At 40.5% G+C, this 15,348-nt stretch overlaps 1 protein-coding gene across 1 annotated transcript; it reads right to left on the minus strand.

The window, feature by feature from the left end:
* Positions 1-14,441: 14,441 nt before the first annotated feature.
* Positions 14,442-15,343, minus strand: LOC139433483 (gastrula zinc finger protein XlCGF57.1-like). Its single transcript, XM_071202515.1, has one exon. It carries the CDS (start codon positions 15,341-15,343, stop codon positions 14,519-14,521), a length of 825 nt encoding a protein of 274 aa, XP_071058616.1. The 3' UTR covers positions 14,442-14,518.
* Between the last annotated feature and the right edge of the window lie 5 nt (positions 15,344-15,348).

The raw sequence follows: 15,348 nt of genomic DNA on the forward strand, positions 1-15,348 counted from the left end.
GCGCAGTGGATTATTAGAGCGTTGGTGTTCGGATCAGGGGAGCACAGGTTCAAATCCCACTGCAGTCAGTATGTCGTGTCCCTGAGACACTTCACACTTAGCACAGAACTCTAGGTATAAATACCCTTATTACTTATCGGATCTGTACAAACAAGATATCGATTAGCAAACTGAGATTCCACAGATTCCAGACGTATAAGTATCATCACTGAGATTGGGAAGCAACACCAGACGTCACACCACGGAGCATTCACGGGACATCGTCTTACCTTAGCTGTTGTTCTGATCAAAAGTCGTGTTCAATGGCATTAAAACGATAGAAACGCTGCTGAAGGTTAATGCAATGTGTCTGTCACTTTGAAATGATTACTGATAATCCATCATTCCATTTATGTCAAAAAACGGAGATTTCATATTAGCTGCTAATGATAGCAACTAGGGATGTCCCGATTACCTTTTTTTGCTCCCGATCCGATTCCGATCATTTGATTTTGACAATCTGCCGATACCGATTTTTTCCGATCTTATGCAATGCATTAAGAGAAAAAAAAGGTAACCGATAACGGCTGGTCATCCAACGCGATGAATTCAGCTATCTTGGCTGTTATTGTGTTACTGTTCTGGGGCAGTTTCTCTTTCCTTTTGAAAGTCTCTGAAAGTGTCGGTTGTTTCAGTGCCGTTACCTGAGTGGCTGCTGTGTACTCGTCGTGTTGTTGTTGGTGTTTGTTTCTCAGGTAGCGTATTAGATTGGTCGTGTTGAACGTAGCTCTGTTCTTTCCACCACGCGGAACCTCTGCCTTGCAAACATTGCATCTCGCTGTTACACTGCCTTCGCTTTCAATTTTATAATACTTCCAAACTCCTGACATTTTCTCTGTCCCGACTCCCGAGTCACCAGCTGAACGTAGCCTCTTGTTAGCTTGCTGCTACTATTAGACACTGCGCCCACTCTGTTGCCAGATTTCAGAGAAATAAGCAACCAGGTCTGAAAACAAGCCCAAAGAAAGCAACACATACATGATGTTGTGTAATTTTAAACCAAAACTAAGTCCTCAGGATGACTTTAAGACGTGAACATGGTCATTTTTGTTTTGTAACGTCAAATAAAATAATAAAATGTAACATTAAATAAAATGCCATGCCAATTGCTTAGCTTTTTATGCTGATTTCAGTCTTTTTTTTGGCTTATCTTTTTATGTTGTTTCAATCATTTTCTACTTTATATTTTCCAATGCACAATGTTTTACTTGTAAAGGATATCACTGCATACTTTAAAGACTACTCGGTTTTATTAAAACTGAAGGTTATTTTTTAAAGAATACGCCGACATTTCGTTGACGTGTAGTGATTTTGCATTGAAAGAAACACAAATCATTTATCGGCTACGCCGGCATTTTTATTTTAGAAATCGGAGAAACCGTCTTTTGAATTGTATGTAGTATGCTGTACATTTTTGTAATTTATCCTGCTGTAAACGTTAATTGTACACCAATTATATCCATATTTCTGTAGACTACATAAAAAGCCATTTCAGGGCTTCTGTGCAGGACCGTCCTGTATATAGCCACTCCCGTTGTTTACACTTGTTTTTTATTCAATTCAGAAGTTTACTAAAGTCATACAGAGATCTTGGCTCTGTCATAGATGAGTTATACTTTATATTACATAAATAGACCACAGTGAAAACATTTAGACCGATATCGCCTACAGGACGGTGGGATTTATAAAACGCTACCCTGACGTGTAGCTGCTGTTAGCTTTATTTATTTCTCTGACATGTTCCAATGTTTTACTGTTTATTAAACTTTGGGACAACATTACACCCTTTGTATTCAGCTCATGCTGCTTTGAGGTAGAGCAAAAGAAAAGCCTATTTTCAATATTTCCACCAGATTTGATCATCTTTTATTTAGGTTAAAGTGTATTTAATTTATCCTGATCCCATAATAATAAGACAATCACAAATAGACAGCAGCCTTTAGCTTGATGTTAGTTTGTGCTGTCAAAGGGATGCACGTGTGACTGTCATTTCATCTCTTTAGTTTTTAAAAACCAGAACAGCACATCATTTTAAATGATCCCTTAAGGCAGTGGTTCCCAAACTTTTTGTGCCCAAGGCACACCAAAGGACAAGTAAAAATCTCAAGGCACACCTATTGTGCAAAATAGCCCTTATAACACGTGTTATCACTGATATCATGTAAAATATCTGTAAATGTGCATAATTATTTACTAATGCCAAATAAAATGTGACAAAGACAACTATATTACTCATGAAATATTTATTAACGAAATATTTCAGAAATTAATTTGAAACGTTATCAAATTAGGCTTCATCAAAGCAGCAACACACTCATTTAAACCAGACAGGTCACAACATTAAAAATGAGACAAAGGAAATTCAGCACAGAGAACTGTCAATGCAAGGAAGCTGCATTGTCCATGGTCCTGAACTACAAATTATAAATGTAACATTTCAGCAGAGATGGGGTCGTTACTAAAAAAAAAGTAATATATTACATATTACATATTACTTTAAAAAAGTAAAAAAAGTAATATATTACACTACTTCGTTACTCTCTACATAAAGTAACTCGTTACTTTACTCGTTACTTTACTCGCAGGGCCGGCCCGCCCCTCCCTGCAAGCAGATCACGCAGACTGCTAAAGTTTCAAATGTTCTCTTTAGTTCAGTTTCCATTGTCGCATAAGACTGATCCAGATCCTGAATGTTCTCCTATCTGACCGTGGCTGTCCTCTGTCTCCTGCTATCTGACCGTGGCTGTCCTCTGTCTCCTGCTATCTGACCGTGGCTGTCCTCTGTCTCCTGCTATCTGTATATTTTGCGCAGTCTATCTCTGCTCACTCTGTTGCGTCGGCGTGTTCTCCTGCGTGTTGGCCATGTGTTGCACTGGAACCAGACACCGCAAAGACTTCAGCCGAGCACGTACGAACTGCGCATGCGTGAGTGGCAATAACTCTCCTTACCAGCAGGTGGCGGTAGTGTGTATTCGTCATTCAAAACAGGCAACAACCGGAAGACAGAGAAGAAGAACAGACTGTAATATAAACAAACAACAAATAGCGTGTGCGGTAGCTCCACCTTAGCATGTGTTCTTTGCAGGTGCTTGTTGAGGTCTGACGTGGTGTTTACAGCAGTGGATAACAGCTTCTGGCCTGGACACAGTTTGCACCTCACCGTCACATTCCTGTCTATTCTTCGGATGAACTCAAAATAATGGGCATACCTCCACCCCTCGAGAGTTATCGCTGACTCAGCCATGTTTATGCAGCACTGCACGTGGAGATGTGGACGCGCAAGTCGCGCAGATTACGTACATATAAACCTACAAAGTACTGATATAGTAAATTAATTTTTTTTTATTTTTGTGTAGTTGTATATTGCAATAATAAGGTATGGTTGTCACAAAATCCCACGGCACACCCGGACTTGCCTCACGGCACACCAGTGTGCCGCGGCACACCGTTTGGGAACCACTGCCTTAAGGATTGTTTGTCTGAAATGCTTAGTTACATTTTGCAATAATACTTCTGCAACCCTGTGTCTAATATGATTAATTCACTTTTTTATTTTTCTCTTGTTTTTCTCTGTAATTAGGAAAATTCTGGAGAAATGGATCTGCTGGAGAAGGACCCCTAATCTGAAAAGTGCAGAGCGGATCATCACTATCCACCTGGACCCCCCGAGGTGCTGGAGAAGGACCCCTAACCCCAGCGGATCATCAGGACAGAGCTGCATCCGCCTGGACCCCCGAGGTGCTGGAGAAGGACCCCTAACCCCAGCGGATCATCAGGACAGAGCTCCATCCACCTGGACCCCCGTGGTGCTGGAGAAAGCAAAGCGGCGATCAGGAGCATCCTCCACCCAGACCTCTGCTTACTGCCGTCCTACAGACTTGTGTCTTTCTTTCAGAATTTGATTTTGTATGTGTCCTTTCTTTTAATAGATATTTAACGATTATAGCTTGAGTCTGTCTGATTCCCCAAACAGCTGCTTCTATACTTGCTGCACATATAATACAAATAAACAACTCCATAAACACACTTCTGCTGATATGTGTGTTGCTGCTGGTGATGTTAAATAACATGATCGATCTCCTCTGTCTCAGTGATGAAAGTTATAATAATAGAAGACATGAAGCTGCTGAGAGAGGATGGATATATTCTTACCTCTACTTTGGGATAAGATGAAAATACAATATTAAATTGTAATTGTTAAACACATTGTTTATTTAATTTACTGAGGTTTTAACCATTATTTACAATATGTGTACATAAGCAGTGGAATAATAGGGTATCTCTAGGTCATTAAACTGTCTTCTGTTTCATTTGATTAATACAAAAAAAGGTCATAGAAAATGTTTAATTGTGTGTTTCAGCAGAGCCGTCACGGTGCTGCTGGACCTGGAGGTGCTGACCTGGGGTCAGTGGGACATCATCTGGGCAGGTTTAGGGGAAGAAGGAGAATATAAACTGTTATAATCACAGCTATTAAGATTAGAACACTAATATTGTTGACAATCAATCTATACAACATGCTTTTGTTCATTTAAAAATACATTGTTTTATTAGTACAGAAAAATTAAGACTTATTTTAAATATAAAATAATATGATTAAATTACATCAGCTATATATAATTTACTTGTTAACTTACTAATGTAACATTACTGGGGGCTAAAGGAACAGCTTCATCGTATTTACCTGGCCATGGTCCTCTTTAATTAATCGCCGACGGTGATCTCCAAAAAAATGTAAAATGTAAAAGTGAAGTTTCTGGATCCTTTTCAGCTGAGTTAGAATTTGCTAGCAGGCTGCTGGAGCAGCGCAACCAACCCAGTCTCACAAAAAAAAACGTGTAATAACTACGTTGGTCCACAACGTAGGACGTAGTATTTCTACGAAAACGCCTCTGAAATTGTAAGATCCCTACGTTTTTTTCACCATTCATTCCAATGGCTGGCGTCTATGTCACGTGATCTTCACATTTCTCCCTGCAGAAAAAAAAACCATGGCCGAACTTCGTTTTATTCTCGGTGTAAAATGCCTATTTAAAGTTACTTTGGCCATTAAAATGCGTTTTGATGTCATTTGATGCGAGAAATATGAGTTGTTATTTCAGATTATGTGTGCAGTGGATGTACATGATGGTGTCTATACAACGTTTTCATTGTTACCAAGGTGGTTGCTAGGGACGCTGCTATCGATATTATTTCTGTTATGTTGTGTAACTGTTTAATGGTGTTATCTTTATTGCTACCCCCTTCCCCGTCAAAGTATAGTGTTGGTCCACAGCGCAAACGTATTAGTTTAACAAAATCCGCATCTAAAATTGTGCAGAAACGTTATTTTCCCCTGTGCAATTCCACTCTCACATCTCACAGCACATCGTCATTAACAAATACCGGAAACAGACCGAAAACACTTTATTCCGAGTGTACTTGCTTTTCTCTTTGAAAGTCATCACATAACTGCATTGGAATACACGGTTCGGCTGCATTAAATATTACATATCTGCCGTAGTTCTGTATTTATAGAGCCCTGATGAGAAGACCTCTAGACAAACATGAGGAACTGCCGCCAACACTGGAAATGTGACGTGGATCATAAATATATCAACAATTAAACAACATCTTCATTTATTTTCACACAATGCGTCTCCTTGCAGTATCAACACTAATTCGGCGGACTTTTATATTTGATCCAATTGGTAGATAGGCTGTATTTACACCATAAAGGTGCACAGCTGATATAAAGGGACACCTAGTGGTTAAAGCATGCTATTGAATTTCATTATTGTTATTATTAGATATTAATAGGATCCCTATAAAGTATGTTCATTACTTGTTATTCTCTACTAATAGTTAATTAAAGACTGTATATAATGACTATTTTGCACATCCCTTTCAAGATTTTCTAAGGTTTATTGACATATCATATAGGCCTACACAACTATGGTGTAGTTCTGCAATGAATGAAAAACTTGGGTCGCAGGTTCCTCAACAGTGCATTACAAGACATCTATCAATATTTGTGCATACCTCCAGCAATGTTAACTATGTTGAAGCACTTATTTTAACTGATATTATACATATGTATTATACTCTTATAAGATGTATGTAGATAGAATAAGAAATGTGCAGAATAGGACAGTTTAATGTTGGAGGTACACATATTGAAAGATGTCTTGTGATGCACTGTTGAGGAACCTGTGACCCAAGTTCTTCATCTCCGGCCTTGTCAGGTATTGAACAATCAATAAATAAAGAACACAGAATTATTAAATATAAAACACAGAATTTGTGTGATTATACTAAATGATTTACAAATAAACACCACTGCATATTTACAACTGTTACACATGCTGATGTAACGCAAATGTTTCCAACTTGGGATCAATAAAGTATATCTTATCTTAATATGATCGATGGCTACTGCCATATTTGCACAATGTGCCTCTGAACCTTGACAAGTGCATGTTTCAGGCTCATCAATGAACAACAGGAGGGGTCACAGACATAAGACCAGCTGTTAAATAAAGCTCTTCTGACCTTAGCTGGCATGTGTGTATATATATTAATGCTGCCCATTATTGGCACAAGCAATTTTCACCCATTTATTAATTATATGTTTTAAATGTGAGTGTTTCCTGTCCCCTAAACCTCCAGGGATGTACACAGTTTAATACTGGCAACTTCATATTATGGGAAATATGAAAACGTCTTTTAAAACTACAACTCCCAGTAGAGACGTGCCATAGATAGAGAACACAATAGCCAGCATGTGTAGTTCTGGGGACGGGGTGGGGGAGGGGGGACACACGGTGGACCCGTTCAAATCCAGTTTTGGACAGTCTACCGTGGTTCCATCCCATTTCAAGTGCTGCTCGACGCTCTGCACACTCTCCAATCACAGAGCTTGAGGACTATCACGGGGTTTGTCAAGCGAAGCGGAGAGAATACTTACTTCCGGGTGTAATATTCTGTAAAGCAAATTAGCTGCTCCGACCCTCGGTCCTGACGGACTCCAACTTGTGTTTATTAATCAAACAAGGATAATTATGTGTTATTGTTGAGTAAATGGAGAATTGCACAGGGGAAAATAACGTATCTATTGTGGTGATTGACATTATTCACCCACGGATCTATGGGTTAGGGTATTGTTCTGCACGGACATTTTAGTGAGCCGGACTTCCTGTCTCCGCCGGTCTTCGCTTCCCGGGCATGAAGTTGTTTACATGTGTTTTGAGATGCTAAATAAAAGTCTAGCTTGTACCTTCGATACCCCGCCTCCGACTCCCATCTCTCGGCACCACACTATGCCACCATTTTAGATGCGGATTTTGTTAAACTAATACGTTTGCACTGTGGACCAACACTATACATTGACGGGGAAGGGGGTAGCAATAAAGATAACACCATTTTACCCAACATAACAGAAATAATAATATAGATAGCAGCGTCCCTAGCAACCACCTTGGTAACAATGAAAACGTTGTATAGACACAATTTCTTGAAGTAATCTTCGTAATAACTAGCAAACTAAATATCATGTACATCCACTGCACACATAATCTGAAATAACAACTCATATTTCACGCATCAAATTACATCAAAAGGCATTTTAATTGCCAAACTAACCTTAAAATAGGCATTTTCCACCGAGAATAAAACGAATGTCGGCTATGTTTTTATTTTCTGCAGGGAGAAATGTGAAGATCACGTGACATAGACGCCAGCCATTGGAATGAATGGTGAAAAAAAACGTAGGCATTTTACAATTTCAGAGGCGTTTTCGTAGAAATACTACATCCTACGTTGTGGACCAACGTAGTTATTACACGTTTTTTTATGAGACTGGGTTGGCGCAACCGAACAGCGCGTATCACGTGACGTAAATACGAAGCCCTCCGTAGGCTAGACCGTCTCATTTCGTAGGCCGCTCGGTTCAGCCTATCCGGTCTACGTGGGCTGGGTCCTCCGTGGACCGTGTAGGCTGCGTACCCCGAAGGATACAACCCCTGAAATGAGACACGGCCCCTGTCTGTTTTCTTCTGCTGTTCCCTTTATAGTTTACTTCCTTTGTCTTTTTCTGCTGTTCCCTTGTTCCTCCTCATCAACGGTCATTATTTTTGCTTAACAGCGGTGTGTTATCGAGTATTAGCAACCTCTGAAATGTCCGAATCAGACCAATCAGCATTGAGTATTCAGCTAAGCCGTGTGATTTGTAATGTTTAAATAATCAGTATTCTACAATACCCAGAGTGTGTGTGTTCTCTCTGTGCAGAATTCGGTGTGTACTGCTGTCACTGCAGCAGTCAGGCACTTGGGACTCATTGCGCTGTCTGTAAACGTCTCACCTTCCAGTGTGCCATCTGCCACGTCGCCGTCCGCGGATCCTCAAACTTCTGCCTGAGCTGCGGACATGGAGGACACACGAGTCACATGATGGACTGGTTCAGGCGGCAGGACGAATGTCCGGCCGGCTGCGGCTGCCACTGCCTGCTGCAGAGCACCTTCTGACTGCTCAGAAACAGAAACAAACACACCTCCAGCTGCAGAGAGGAATCTTCTGATAGCACAGGGACAAACACACCTCCAGCTGCAGAGAGGGGTATCTGATGTAGCGTCTACTAATTTAAATAATGATTCACTGACAGATTAACATACAATCATAACACATAATATAGATGTGTGAAATGGGTTAGTACTACCTTTATTTTGGCATATTTAGAAAAAGTAACTCATAATTATTCATAAGAACAAAGAGCAAATATTGTTAAATAAATACAAATAAATACTTCCAGTGGACTGAGGAGGAAGGGTGATCCTTTATGTTATCATAACATGTGTTTATTTGACATATAATACTATAATAACTGATATTAAATACATTGATAATTATACAAAAGCACTGGATGGAAATCAACGGCAAAACTAGGTGATTAATAAAGAAATAATTTCAAGCAGACTTCCACATGTCTTGGTACTTCCTGTTTAAATGTAATTGCTATTACTTTGCATAGTAGTGATGGCGAGATGAAGCCTTATGAAGCTTTGAAGCTTTCCAGACAATTGGTTCGCAAAAGGGTTCATCTCACGAGGCTTCATCTGAACACAAACCCCCCTGTTGGTCAAAGTGTGTAAAACAGGCAGATTGGACATCTCAACAGTCTGCTCTTTCTCATACCGAGTTCCCAATGAGTAAAGCCTTAGAATACCTCTAAACAACGAACATTAAATCATATTTTCATGTTAACAATATTGTTTTTATTCCAGTTGAATGATTGTGATTGAAAAGCCTAAGGAGGCTGGTAAACATTGCAAAGAGGGATTTGTATTCCTTAATAATATTCATAAACTTAACCATGTTGTAGCCGGAGAAAGGTTAAACCATATCAAAGAATACATTTATTAACTACATCATCTCATTTAGCTGTAGCTTTTATAAACAACAAAAAATACGTATTGTTCAGTCATTGAACCAGGAACCCTGCGGTCGTGAGTCAACAGCTTTCCAGCTGAGCCGCAGCACACACACTGAATCTCTTTGAAAACACTGCAACATATTTATTCCTGTATTTATTCATGTTTTTATTCCTACATTTATTTATGCTTGTATCTATTTATACTTATGACATGTTCCGACCTCTATATGAGTGAGGGTCTGAGCTCTCTTGATTCCATCGTGTCACCGGGCCCGGGTACAGGAGGGGTAATATGGTTCTTATTATACATCCATGGGTATTATGAGCGTTGTGGTTCAGCGGTTCAACCGATCTGAATCGCTTCGTGAAGCAGTCACGTGGTATCGACAGGCAGCGAGGCTTCGTTTGTCATCGATGACGTCACTGGCCCAAAACGATACAAGCCTCGATACATGCTTCACAAAAAGCTTCGGGGATTACTCGACACACGCTCCGAAGCCTCGGCACAATACGTAACATCACTATTGCATAGCCTCGCCCGCTTAATCAAACTTTACTGACAAAATAAACAGTTGTTAAGCTTTTAAATGAACTGTTAAGTTGTCACAGTTGTTTGGAGCTGCTGCCGGGTCTGCTTAAAAAAAACACAACAACAATCTTTTTATAATTCCCCGCACTGTCTGACCACAGGGGGTTAAACAATAGCTAACGTTTATTAGCTAAATAGCAATAAGTGGTGGTGCACCAGGAGCTGCAGTGCGGGCCGCCAACAGCAATGTGGGTCAGAGCCGGATCCCAGCTGAACAGATTGTGGGACACAGCAGGAAGAAGTTTTAACACAGCGAGTCCTTCCTTTTCAAAAGGAGTTCACTTTATTAACCTGTTAAGCCCGAGAGCCCCCGGTAGAGGGGGTTTCACCAGGGCTTCCCACACATAGACTATACTTAGACGGGCCGCCCAGCAGAGATGGGGTCGTTACTAAAAAAAAGTAATATATTACACTACTTCGTTACTATCTACATAAAGTAATTCGTTACTTTACTCGCAGGGCCGGCCCGCCCCTCCCTACAGGCAGATCACGCAGACTGCTAAAGTTTCAAATGTTCTCTTTAGTTCAGTTTCCATTGTCGCATAAGACTGATCCAGATAGCTCCTGAATGTTTTCCTATCTGACCATGGCTGTCCTCTGTCTCCTGCTATCTGACCGTGGCTGTCCTCTGTCTCCTGATATCTGACCATGGCTGTCCTCTGTCTCCTGCTATCTGACCGTGGCTGTCCTCTGTCTCCTGCTATCTGACCGTGGCTGTCCTCTGTCTCCTGCTATCTGTATATTTTGCACAGTCTATCTCTGCTCACGCTGTTGCGTCAGCGTGTTCTCCTGCGTGTTGGCCATGTGTTGCACTGGAGCCAGACTTCAGCCGAGCACGTACGAACTGCGCATGCGTGAGTGGCAATAACTCTCCTTACCAGCAGGCGGCGGTAGTGTGTATTCGTCATTCAAAACAAGCAACAACCGGAAAACAGAGAAGAAGAACTACGTGTGTGTGTGTGTGTGTGTGTGTGTGTGTGTGTGTGTGTGTGTGTGTGATATAAATAAACAACAGCTATGTGCGTTAGCTTCACCTAGCATGTGTTCTTTGCAGGTGTTTGTTGAGGTTTGATTATGACTGATTTTAGAAAGTAACGAAGTACGCGTGTCGGGGCAATGTTAGTAACTGTAGTGTGACTACTGGATTATAAAAGTATCGCGTTACACTACTCCGTTACCGACAAAGTAATATTATTACAGTAACGCGTTACAAAGTAACGCGTTACACCCAACTCTGCCGCCCAGGTATATTAACGGCCCATTTAGTTTTTTTTTATACATTTTTTTTTTATTCGTCCGTGACCACGACGCCATCTGCGATCGATTAACTTGTGGACAATGATCCCTCGCTCTGATCCCGCCTCCTTCTGGCCTGTTAAGTGGCCTGCCTCACACAGGGTGACTGGCTGTCCACATGATGTGGCCTGCCGACATGGCCACTGTCATACAGATCATAAATCAAAGCCCTTGATTGGTCTCTGTGTGTCATTCAAGCTCTGGATAACCTCAGCTCAGGTGAGGTAAAGGACTCTTTAGATAGTTAACTTAGTCTAAGTTCTCAGTGGGTCTCAAACGGTGTGGTCACCATTTATGTAAACACATATTTCCATTTGAGAGGGTAGTGATTGGTCTAATGGATAGTGAGGTGGGCTGAAGATCGGAAGGCTGTGAGTTCAAATCCCCCAGGAACACCACCACTAGTGTGCCCTTGAGTAAGGCACTAGCCCTTAGTTACTCCAGGGAGAATGTCCCTGTAATCGGTCATTATAAGTCGCTTTGGATAAAAGCGTCAGCTAAATGAAATGTAATGTGATTAGTAAAATATGCATGAATAAATAAATAAAAAGTTAACTGGGTGAAAAAAGGTAAGATACACTTTTAAAACTTGTTGAGAGAAAACTAGTCTTTGCTGCTGCCTCAAAGAGGAGCAGGGGAGAGGAGGGAGAGGGAGAGGGGGAGAGGGGGAGAGGGGGAGAGGGGGTGGGAGAGGGAGAGAGGAGGAGACAGGAGAGGCTGATTCAGGAGCACAGACACACTCACAACTATAAATGAACCAAAAATAAATAAACAAGTTTCAGTGTTTTTTTCATATTGGAAATGGTATGTTATTGGTTATGGCCATGATTTATGATTATTGAAATGTATACAGTTCTGTTTAATATAGGTGTTTCCATAGATCTAGTCTCTTTATTTCCCCTCAAAATGCACCAGATTGATGCATTTAACTCGAAAATAAAAAATAAAATCTTACCGGGGGGGCATGACCCTGGACCCCCTAGAGGACTTGAGGTCTACCCCCACTAAAAATCACATGGATAGGTTCCTAAATACATTTATTTTTTTAAATAGTAACCCATTCCATATGTTCATGTGTGGGTAGTAGATTTAAACTGTAGGGCTATCATTATGGGCCCTGCCTGTACCTGTTCGCTCTGCCATCACGTGAAGGGTCTGCGAACAAGCGACCAACAGAAAGGTTAATGTTGTTGCACGTCACCTCAACATCAAAAAATCTAAAAATTATTGATAATCCATAATTCAATTTTTATGTAAAAATCAGAGAATTTATATTAGCTGCTAATGATAGCAACCAGAATGTATCGCAGCTTCCGATTCCGGGGCATTCTGGCTGTGCAGCACTCATTCACCAATGGGTATATGGATTCTAGGAACTTCCCCTCTCTCTGGTCGCTACAATGAAGAAATGAATTTACGGGCCAAAAGTTGTATCTACAAGTATTAAAAGTAAGCAGAGGACACCAAACCAACTGAGACTAGTCTGTCCCCCTTCTACACACACACATACACATACACACACTGCACCTACACACTCTACAACACACACCTACAGCTCCTAAAGCATATAATATATATCAGGCTATATCAGTTGTGTATTTTATTATGTGAAGCACTAAATGGTTTTAGAAAATATCGACTCTTTGTTGTTTGTAGATATCTACTAAACTAAAGCATACAAATACAGAGAGTAATGTCGGCCCGATTGTACTGGCTCTAACGGTTACAAAGAGGTGTCAATCACCAAAATCGAACGATGGGGCCCAGAGATATGGAAAATCAACCAAAGTGACCCCAGAAGTGTTGTCAAATTTCACGTTGTTTTGCATCAATCTTGATACAGGGTACTTATGTGTTATAGTTTGGACTCCTAAAGCTTTTAATATACTATCCCATCATTCAAGGGTGGTTTTCATATAAGTAATTTCTTTTTTTTGAACAGACACTATAATTTACATTTTTTTTTACTATGTTCAATCTAAATATACTTTAAAATAAAAACATCTAAATTGATTCTCACTCTCTACATCCAACTCACAGGTGTATCATTACTTTGAGAAAAAAGATTATTAATGTACCCCTTTTAGAAGTGAAGATATGGTCATTTGTTCAGGGAATGTAATTTTCGAGCCTGAAACCTGACGAACAGGCTCAGGGCTTAACAGGTTAACAACGATTCTTCAAAAAGCATCACGATGAAATGTAAACTCACATTAGCTAGTGATATCAACTAAACGATAACAAATCAGCCGTTGCTTTTTCTTGTCACTTTGTTTTTTATGTCACAAACTGAGCAACCAAATGGTTTCTCTCACGTCTCTTCAGACTGTCTTTCAGGCATAATATTTTTTTTAATTATAAAGTCATGTTCTTGGCTGGTTCTGGTTCTCTGTCAGTGTCGCCATAAGTGTTGGTTACTTTTTTTTTTGTCGACTACTGCAATGGTGTCTTCACAGGCCTCACTAACAAATCTATTAGGAAGCTGCAGCTGATTCAGAACGCCGCTGCTCGAGTCCTCACTAACACTAAGAAAGTGGATCACACATCCTGTTCTGAAGTCTTTACACTGGCTTCCTGTGTGTCAAAGAATAGATTTCAAAATACTGCTGCTGGTTTATAAAGCACTGAATGGTTTAGGCCCAAATTACATTTCTGACCTCCTGCTAAATTATGAACCATCCAGATCTCTCAGGTCTTCAGAGACTGGTCAGCTTTCTGTCCCCAGAGTCAGAACTAAACATGGAGAAGCAGCGTTCAGTTATTATGCTCCAAATATCTGGAACAAACTCCCAGAAACCTGCAGGTCCGCTGAAACTCTTGACTACTTTTAAATCCAGGCTGAAGATTTTTATTTTTCTCGCTGCTTTTAATTGAACTATTCATATCTTAGACTGCACTGTAACTTTTTCCATGTATTCTTAATGTCTTTCATTTTTAGTTGTAATGTTTCTTTTAGTATATTTTACTGTTTTTAAATGCTTTTATCTGAATGTCTTTCATTTTTGTAAAGCACCTTGAATTGCCTGGTGCTGAAAGGTGCTATATAAATAAACTTGCCTTGCCTTGTTTCTGTGCTTAATATTTGTTTTAATGCACATTCAGACTTGACATAGAGCAATGATGTTTTATCACATTTAGAGGTATCACATTATACACACTTACTGGGACCAACTCAAAGAGTTTAAACCTAATAATAATAACTGTCTTCAGTGTCAGGTTCTGGAGAGTCTTCAGGGTTGTCCTCAGTGTCTGGTTGTAATTGTCTATCTGGATATGAGTTCCTGGCTGGTTCTGGTCCTCCACATTCCTCTCCATCAACTTCTGTTTCCATGTGTTCAGCTGAGCTGCTGGCTGGAGGCTCTGCCTCTCTGATCTCCTCAGTTTGAGTTTGATGAAGCTGTGAGGACTGACGACCAACACACTTATGGATTTTGACCTGATATCTCTGCGTGAATCTTTTGTCACAAATACTGCATCTGAATGGTTTCTCTCCTGTATGCATTCTCATGTGTGTCTTTAAATATCCTCTCCGTTTAAAAGATTTATCACAGACTAAGCAGCTGAATGGTTTCTCTCCTGTATGGATTCGCAAGTGGTCCTGTAAAGTTCCACTGTGTGTAAAAGAGTTCTCACAGACTGAGCAGCTGAATGGTTTCTCTCCTGTATGGATTCTCATGTGGCGCTTCAGAACTCCTCTCCGTTTAAAAGATTTCTCACAGAGTGAGCAGTTGAATGGTTTCTCTCCTGTATGGATTTTCATGTGTTCCTTTAAATTTCCACTCCGTCCAAAAGAGTTCTCACATACTGAGCAGCTGAATGGTTTCTCTCCTGTGTGGTTTTTCATGTGTCGTTGTAGAGGTCCTCTCAGTGCAAAAGCTCTCTCACAGACTGAGCAGATGAATGGTTTCTCTCCTGTGTGGTTTTTCATGTGTCGTTGTAGAGGTCCTCTCAGTGCAAAAGCTCTCTCACAGACTGAGCAGCTGAATGGTTTAACTCGGGTGTGTATTCTCATGTGTC

The sequence above is a fragment of the Pseudochaenichthys georgianus genome, unplaced genomic scaffold (assembly GCF_902827115.2).
Source record: "Pseudochaenichthys georgianus unplaced genomic scaffold, fPseGeo1.2 scaffold_508_arrow_ctg1, whole genome shotgun sequence".
In the NCBI taxonomy this organism is placed as follows: Eukaryota; Metazoa; Chordata; class Actinopteri; order Perciformes; family Channichthyidae; genus Pseudochaenichthys; species Pseudochaenichthys georgianus.